Source organism: Vollenhovia emeryi, unplaced genomic scaffold, assembly GCF_000949405.1.
Source record: "Vollenhovia emeryi isolate VEMERY1.0 unplaced genomic scaffold, V.emery_V1.0 DF939232.1, whole genome shotgun sequence".
Lineage (NCBI taxonomy): Eukaryota > Metazoa > Arthropoda > Insecta > Hymenoptera > Formicidae > Vollenhovia > Vollenhovia emeryi.
This window is the reverse complement of record NW_011967134.1, coordinates 48945-57161: the sequence shown is the minus strand read 5'-3', so window position 1 is coordinate 57161 and position 8217 is coordinate 48945. Positions and strand designations below refer to the sequence as shown.

The window sequence follows — 8217 nt, the reverse complement described above, 5'->3', positions numbered from 1 at the left end:
TATACGACTTACGTTTCTCTCTGCCTTGCCCTACGTCTACGACTGAGACAGTCTTAAGCGTTTACGGATTGTTCTCTGCCATCAGCCTAAGTCTAAGAGCTGAAGTAGGAGTAAGAAATAAAATGGATTTATTTCCTTACTCCTACTCCAGCTTACTCCATGTATTGTAGACCAGTCTTTACATTTTCATCTCACGCAACTTTGTTCGTCGAATTACGGTTGTGTCGAGCGAAACCGCGAGATCACTCGGCATTTCCGCGATAGTGATCTCATATCTTCACACTTTCACGCCGAAAAAAAAAGTACCGAGAGGAAACGGGAACACACCCTCAATCTGTATCGAAGGCAAAATAACAAACAGAGCTCTTGAGCTCGTTATTTGAAAGAGAAATTTAAAGGAAGAGGTCGTGGCTCGTGGGACAACGAAGGAGCGAGATAAACATTTCAACACACATATCGTGTATCGTCCCAATTATTATCGTCCAGTTACAAGCTTTGTACAACGCTGAGCTTCGCCGAGCTCACATTAATTTTACATGACTTGAATTCCCTTTATTACTCATCGCGGCTGAAGAAGGTCCACGAGCAGAGAAGCTTGAAACGTTCCGCAAAATCCCATTCTGATTGAACAACAATTCGAATTATATATGTAGATTAAAGTCTTCATTGCGATCTTTCCAAGAGTCCGTGGGAGAGCTATTTCAAACAACAGCTGATTGAAGAACGTCGTCGACACAAGGAGACAATTCGGTGAAAGTAAAGGTGTCTTTTACCTCGCCAATCTGTCGTACATTTGTGTATTCGCTACGCAGAGAGATACAAAGTATCACCTCGCGTTGTAAATATTTCAACTTTTACACGATACAGTGACACGCGAACGTTATCGAATGAACACTACAGAGAGAAATTCAATTCTAAAGAGAAATTCGAATCGAAGTAAAAAAGTTATCCACGAATAAATCTGCGTTCCTCGCGCGCGTTAAAGAAATGCTCCCGCGTGGCGGGAAGCAAAACTTATTCTTGTTTCAAGGCACTTCTGGAGACACGGAGTTTATTTATAGGAATACGTTCTCCGGTCTGACTGTCAGTCGTGTAAACGAAGAAGGAAGCGCGAAGGAGGATGTAAAGAGAACACGCGGACCGATAAGAGCGGGCTGCTGTGCGTCGACCGCCGTCGCTTCCCGAAAGCGTATTATTAATTCCACGCAAATATGAGAAAGAGTATCGTCGCGAGCGCACATTCATTCCCTAACTAGGGTTTAGGACTCTCCAATAATGAAAAACAAGGGAAAACCTGAGGTATGTGAGAGTCAAAAATATAATATGCAAGTTTTTTCACATACATCTCCCCCGCCATGCTTTTCTTATCGTCGGAATAATTCGTTCTTAAGCAAGTAAATGCGCAAAGGAAGACAACTGGAAACAGCGCTGAGAAATGAGAAAACGTTTGATTATTTATTAACAGTACCTTTTGTCGGGAAGTCCGAATCGGCGAGAGAGAAGAATTGTGGAGAGACGCGGTTATTTCTTTCACCACGATCCTCGTGGCTTCGCGAACGGGTCCTCTCGGGCTCGACATCCTCAAACTCCCTTTGATGCGCCAAATATTTGAGATCTGCCGAATATCACATAGGTGTCATTTTTATTTAAATCAAAATTAAAAGTCAACGAAAAGATATTAGAAACGGTCAGAATATTTCACAAAGTTTTGTTCCAACGGTAAATACGTTATATAATAAATGAAAGAATATACATACATATCTTTCTATTGGCTTTACTTTTCAAGTGTCGACTATCTCTTCTGTTAAGAAAAAAATCTCATCTTTTTCAGAATCTTGAAATAAGCAAACGCGACGAATTCGCGAGTGACGAGACGACCATCGCTTGGATCGCTAAGGGAGCTTTTACAAGAACTTTTACAATGATGATGAAGACAAATCAGGAAGTTTCTAGGGGGTCAATTCTGTATCTTGCAATGCAGTGAAAACCGGTGGGTAAACCGCAGAAGGCATTGTGGTGTGCAGATTTACATCACTATCCAGCAAACATAGAACATTGCGGCATTTTTCGGTATTAAGCAGCAATGTGCTTTCTGCATCTAGAAGAATTCCATTTTATGTAAACAAATCGAAACGCTTAACAAACTTGTCGACAATTTACGATTGTACAATGCACAATTGATCAACTTGCCCAAATGTTGTAGACATATTTATTGACTAGGAAATAGAATGTTTCTGGACGCAAAGGACAAGTTGTAGATTAACCTTTGAGCTTCGCTGGGGCATTAGAAAGCTAAAACAACATGACAAGATAAAGTAATGCTGGTTATTAGTAGGCAAGTAAATGATTTTGGTCAGTGGTTTACTCCTCGGCGAGATGCTAAAAGGCTTTGTCTCTTTCGAAGGGGACGACTGGGAATTATTCACTTTCAATATTTCCACTGCAGTATTGTAAGACACAGAATTGACACCTAGAGCGACGAAATAACCCAGCGAGAAATGACTCGTCGGTCGATGCCAAATCGACATAGACGAATCGTGCCTCACTGGGAAGCGTGTCTCAGTGTCGAGGAGGCTCGTATTGAACGGTGGTGTTGCGCAAAACACACATAGCGAGCATGTTTATATTTCAACCACCCTCGTAAATTTCGACGCTAGAATCGAGAGCCTTGTCCCTTCTCGGTCCGGTCCGGTCTTTCGACGCCTCGGCGAAAGGTGCCTGTACTTACGGAGATCGAGGCACGCTCGGGGAACGGCGAAGCAGCCTCGCGACACTTTCCCTCCCTAGACTTATCCGCGAGAACAAAGGAAGTTGGCGCGTGTTTACACTCGCACACCTCCGGTCACTGGGAGGAAGGGAACGGCACTTGCAACACTGGCATCGGAATCCGGCGAACGCCTTCGGCCGACGCGGATTCCTAGCGCACGTAACGCACACACAAGCTCGGCGCACCACCAACCGCACCGGTCCGCACTGTCCGCAGCCGAGCGAGCGAATTCGCTGCGCGTTCGTTTGGCTAACGGCCGCGAGCCGTTTGATAAACTTGAATGCGAACGCGGCGACGAATCAGGAGGCGCCGTTGCGTTCGGTCGGCCGACACCGCGGCGCCACTCGGCACTTCCTGTCGCGGTCGGTAAGACAGGACTATCGAACGCGCCGCGATATTAATCGATATTAATCGCCGTTCAATTTGAAACGACGAGCCGTTCCCGCCTGTTTCTTGCCGCGCTCATGTCCCCCCTTGGATTCGTTAGCGTCTAAAACCTGATCGGCGAGAAGGAGGCCCGGAGAAATAAGTTGCTCCGACAAGGACATAAGTTTGCAAAATATTTATTGTCAAACTCATCATACAAATACATATAAACCGCCACGTTACTATATGCCAGGCAGCGCAAATTCACCACAAAATTTTAATGCTAATTTAAAGATTATTAGTCTTTGTTTTATATTCTAATTAACCGTCATACTCAATCCTTTCATTCATCCCTCACCATTCGCTCTCAATTTAAGGATATAGATTTTGTTTCCGGTAGAATTTCTTAATATACATAATAAAAATGCATTCATCCAGCCAGGTAACGCACTGCTGCAATACAACGTATTACAATAAAGCGAGTTCTATAAAAGAATACTATTCACAATGCTCTCTTTCAAAAAACCAGATAGAAATAATTATTTAAGGACACTTGCGTGCACTAAGTGTTTCTCTTACGTTTGCAAAGTTTATAAAATAGTAAAATTAAGTTGAGCCTAATCCGTAAATGCGCGACAGGTGTGAAACTTCACTGCACTTCATTGTATTTTATCATCACAGAAAGCAGTTATGTGTGATTGCCACTTGAAATCATCAACTTTCTGAACAGGCATTTGTGAACCATGCAAAGGCACTTTCTCCGAGTGTCTCTAATAAAATAAGTGATGCTGAATTCGTTGTGCTATTATTATTGGAAAAACGCTTGATATCTTGTACCGAGTCCTATTGTTATTACAATGCAAGTACAATCGTTCGGTACGAAGGATGAGGTTAATAAGCATTGTATTATTTACAATAACGTGTCACAACGTTCAATGTCATCAGCACTGATGTCTGCGTGTGTGTCCTCCCCCCTTCGAAATATTTCTTCTACGTGTGCTGTGTGAATTGTTGTGCTGTAATTCACGGCTATACAGTAAATGTAACAATTTACCATATTTACTATATACCAAGTATTTACCGTGTACAAAGTGCTCGCAAATTTTTAGTTATGTATAGGGGTGTAACTGCGGTGTAGGGCATGTTGAAAGTGGAGAGTTCTTTTGATTGCTAGACGGCGGAGTTAAAAGGCCACTCTCGTTTGGGCTTTGCCTACCGGACTCAACATTCGCGTCGCAATCGTTGACATAGCCGCTCGGGATTTCTCCGGCCAGCCGTTGCTGCGCCTTTTCCAACATATTCAAATCGACCACGTGAGTCTGTATGCGATGCGACTCGTCCACGACGATATTAGGTACAGTGGCCTTCAGTCCGGATCCCGAGTGCGATTCTACAGGCGTAATCGTGGATCGTAAAAGAGACTGGGAGTCCTCTTCCGCGACGGTTGTTGCGAACGCTGTGAGCCACTTGACGCAGGGCGCGAGCTGTTCCCACGACAATCGGGACACCCTTAACGCGCATTCTCTACCTTGGGTGTGGTAAATCGCTGCCGCAGCTATATGACTGTACGGGAACTTTAAACAACCCTCGTCCAAAGTCGCCAGATCTAGTAGTTGAGCCGCTTGAGAATATTGTAATCCGCCGTACTGTGGATATATGAAAGTGTTTGGTTTGGACGAATCGCCCGACTCGATCTGCATGTAGATATTGAGCCACCCTGGAGCGGTTATCGGGGACAGATTCCACCCGAGACCTTTCAAGATCATCAGCTCCTTCCCCAAAATTTCTTCTTCCGTACAGGCCCCATCGGTGACGTATGCAAACTCGGCAATTTTCGGCGGATATATCTCTTCGACCTGCAAATTATTTTACCTTTAATTTTGGAGAAATAAGATCAACTTGCTAATTTACTTTCTTGCCCAACTTGATGTACGTAATTGAAGATGGAAAAATGGGGGGAAAAAAAAGTACAAACCTTCGAAGCGATAAAAAGACAAGTTATCCCTATCAGTTGCAACTGATTCTTAGGTACGTCATGATGAATGGACAGATATCTGTCTATGTAATCCATGGCAAGGTAGTAAGTTTCCCTATGCAATTTGTACACCTCGCAGACCTCGATCAGCCAATCTAACAAGATTGCTCTCATCCGTGGCTGCAACGTGGGATGTCTTTGAAACATTTCTGGATCCCTTTGAATCAGAGTCTTCTGATCCCCGAGGCACATGACGGACCACACTTGGGAGCCATCGGCCCATGGCAGAGACGGCAATGGACTAGGTCTAACGGACGTGCTATTGGAGGCTGAAGGGGTTAAGAAACAAGTCGCGGTTCTTAATTCTGACCACGTAGCCGGTTCCTGCTGCTCCTTCAACGGGGACGTCTGATGCTGGGGAGTACACGCGGCGTCCACAGAGTGCGCGGTGTGACAAGATTCCGTGTAAGAGACGTGAGACAGCGCGGGTACTTTGCTAGGTGGATATATGTTTTCCGAATCCTCCGAAAGTTCCGTCGTGCGTCTCTTACGCTTCAAGGACTGCGCCTTGCCCCCTTGCAGGTAAGTCTGCGACTTCTTCTCCTGTAAACTAAAGGTAAAAGAACGTGCTGTACAGTCTTGTGTAGGGCGGAACACGCCTCGTAATTGCAACTGATAAGGAAAAGTTGGATAGCGGTGGAAAAATTTCTGGAGCTAACGCTCGTCAATTTACAGATTTCCAACGCGAGTTACGCTGTCGGGAGAGCCGAGAGACGGGAAACTGTCGCGTCACCGAAGGAAAGCTGCTAAAGGAGAGCGACCGGGGGGGAACAAGGTTATAGGTGCGAGGTTCGGGCGCGAGTGGGAAAAATGTATTTTTAATCGAGCAACGGATAGACGTCGAATCGATTTCGTCGCGGGCTAAATGGACGGGAGGGCCGGAAAGGGAGTTACACGGGGATTTTGTGGGCAAACGGAACGTCGTGCACTCACCTGTTCTGCGGCATCTTGTCGCGGGATTGCCAACGCGTACGGGAAATATTCGCGGTCGGAATAAATTTTCCGCGAGTACGCGCGACGACGGGGACCCTTGGAGCGAGGACCCGCACGATTTTGACGATCCGGCCGCGCGGATTTCCCCGGGAAAGGCAGGAGAAGCGGAGGAGCGCGCGAAGCCTAAGCGCGCCCGATCGCCATCATGCACGTTCCCTCGGCCGCCTTCGATTCGACGTGTCGACTCACGATTTTCGTCGGGCGTTGAATTTCGCTGGTCGGAAAATTCATCCCTCCGCCCCGCGGGCGACTTTGCGGCGCGCGCGGGCCGCGAATCGGCGACAATCCGCGGAAAATCGAGGACGTGGATCTGGAAGCGCGGGAGAGCAGCGCGCGAAACGACGACCAACCCCTGTGCGCTCTGTAACGCCCTCTATATGCGGCACATAACCTCAAACGGGGGGCAGATTTGGGGGGTTTTCCGCGGTACGTCGGGCGCGCGACGCCGCCCGGACACCTCGCCTCCTGGTTACCCGCCCTTCCGCGCGCCGATCTTGATTTCTCCGTCCGGCGAAGAGGCGACTCCGAGACGTGCGTCCGGCCGCGTCCGAGGAACCGCCTCGGCCGGCTCGCCCGGGCCAGTCGCTCGCAGTTGTCGTCCAGAGTACGGCGCCCGGGGCGTAGGGCCGTGTCCCGGTGCTCCGGGACGAAGCGCGTCAAGTCGGGTGGCGCGCGCGCAACGACCGGGAGGCCCGAGGTCCCGCCGTGCTACCGCGCGTCGCGCACGCCCGCTTCCCGCTCGTTTCGCGTCGTCGCGCTCACCTCGCGGTTGTCACCGCGGCCTCGACGTCAGGACGGAGGACGCGCGGCACCTTCGCGGACGCGTTGACGCGGCTACGCGCTCGCGGAAGCTCGCGGAACCCGGGAGACTCGCACACCTAGCGCGGACGCCTTCCACCGCGGAGCGAACTGGCGGCTGCAAACTGGCGTTTCGCGGGAACGCCGATGCGATGGGCGCCACGCCGCGCTGCCGTCCTCCGCGCCGATTGGTCGGGGCGCGCGGCACAGCTGGCGCTCAGCTGATCCGTCGTATACACACGCAGGCACGGAGCCGCGCACACTACTGCGCGCCGGTGCACACGGTTGCACCGAGGGCCCGCGCGGGCCGTCGACCACGACCAACCACGCGGGAAATGTGCGCGCGTAAATCGCCGCTCGCCTTGGTTCGGGCGGGCTTTTCCTACTTCCTACTTGCCACGTATCCACCGCGCCATTACCTGCCTGCGCGCCGAGCTCTGAGCTCCCCGACTCCTTTTCCGCAGACGAATCGCGAGGCGAGGCGAGTTTTCGCCGGATTCTTCGCCCTTTACATCCGAGCGGTGTAAAAAGCTCAAGCTGGAGTTTCTCGACAGACGTCGACGTAGATGTAGGCGAATGCCCGAGTATAATGGGGCTGCTCCGAATTTCAAAGTCACATTTTTTCCTTGGTAATTTTTTTATTTTGCCTGATTGAGAGATCGCCAGGTGCGTGAATTGAAAGAAATAAACAGAACTTTGCATTGGTGGAATATGTTGAGGAAAAAAGTCCAAATCTACAACGCGAAGGTATAAAGTTTCCTCCATGTATCATTGCCACCTATTCGGGTCAAGATTGGCAAAATTAACTGAAGCTGCTTTCCCTTTAAGAGACACGAGTTAACGCACTCGAGCACAGCTTGTCACCGCGAAATGGCAAAGATTTTAAGAAAAGGTTTCGCCGAATAAAGTATTTCCATTGAAATACTCGGATGCGGATGCGTTCTTCCCCCAGAATCGACATCGTCTCGACGAATACATTTCTCCCTGGGTCGATCAGAAACACACACTCCGACTCTCCTCCCGAGCAGAGTCGAAGATTGAGTTTGGATTAAATTCTAAATGGAAAGCGACACGTGTGTCGATTTGCGTGAAAAATGTCGACTGTGTTCCCTGAAAGGAAAGCAGTCGAAATTCCTTCGGACGAGACTGTACATTTTCGAATGCGGCGCGCTGCGGCAGGTGCTGTTTTACCTACGCGTGCATTGGAGTTTCGGAAAGCGATCACGACGCGGCGCTCCGGTCGTCGGGCCTTCTCGCG

The 8217-nt window shown here is 49.0% G+C and overlaps 2 protein-coding genes and 1 long non-coding RNA gene across 7 annotated transcripts in view; 1 reads left to right on the top strand and 2 right to left on the bottom strand.

Annotated features, from left to right (window-relative positions):
- LOC105560341 (myosin-4) overlaps positions 1 to 2803 on the bottom strand; it is an 11157-nt gene extending 8354 nt beyond the window's left edge. For all 5 annotated transcript variants that reach the window (XM_012009383.1, XM_012009384.1, XM_012009386.1 and 2 more), the window contains exons 1-2: positions 2729 to 2803; positions 1469 to 1615 (exon numbers count right to left, since the gene is read on the bottom strand). In XM_012009383.1, coding sequence (XP_011864773.1) covers positions 1469 to 1579 — 111 coding nt within the window. In that variant the 5' untranslated portion in view covers positions 1580 to 1615; positions 2729 to 2803. The remainder of the gene's footprint in view (positions 1 to 1468; positions 1616 to 2728) is intronic.
- Positions 1 to 3923, top strand: part of LOC105560342 — a 5541-nt gene extending 1618 nt beyond the window's left edge. The window contains exons 2-3 of the long non-coding RNA XR_001008813.1: positions 1062 to 1299; positions 1832 to 3923. This is a non-coding gene — a long non-coding RNA (uncharacterized LOC105560342). The remainder of the gene's footprint in view (positions 1 to 1061; positions 1300 to 1831) is intronic.
- On the bottom strand, positions 3317 to 6563 carry LOC105560343 (G1/S-specific cyclin-E1). Its single transcript, XM_012009390.1, has 3 exons — positions 6102 to 6563; positions 5109 to 5718; positions 3317 to 4989 (listed from the first exon to the last, which is right to left on the bottom strand). Exons 1-3 carry the CDS (start codon positions 6113 to 6115, stop codon positions 4243 to 4245), a joined length of 1371 nt encoding a protein of 456 aa, XP_011864780.1. The 5' UTR covers positions 6116 to 6563; the 3' UTR covers positions 3317 to 4242.
- Between the last annotated feature and the right edge of the window lie 1654 nt (positions 6564 to 8217).

What these genes read in the sequence shown, in the direction of transcription:
- LOC105560343 (XM_012009390.1), bottom strand. An exon ending in GTCTTTTTATCGCTTCGAAG is followed by an intron (nt 4,990 to 5,108) that starts GTTTGTACTTTT and finishes AATAATTTGCAG; the next exon opens with GTCGAAGAGATATATCCGCC.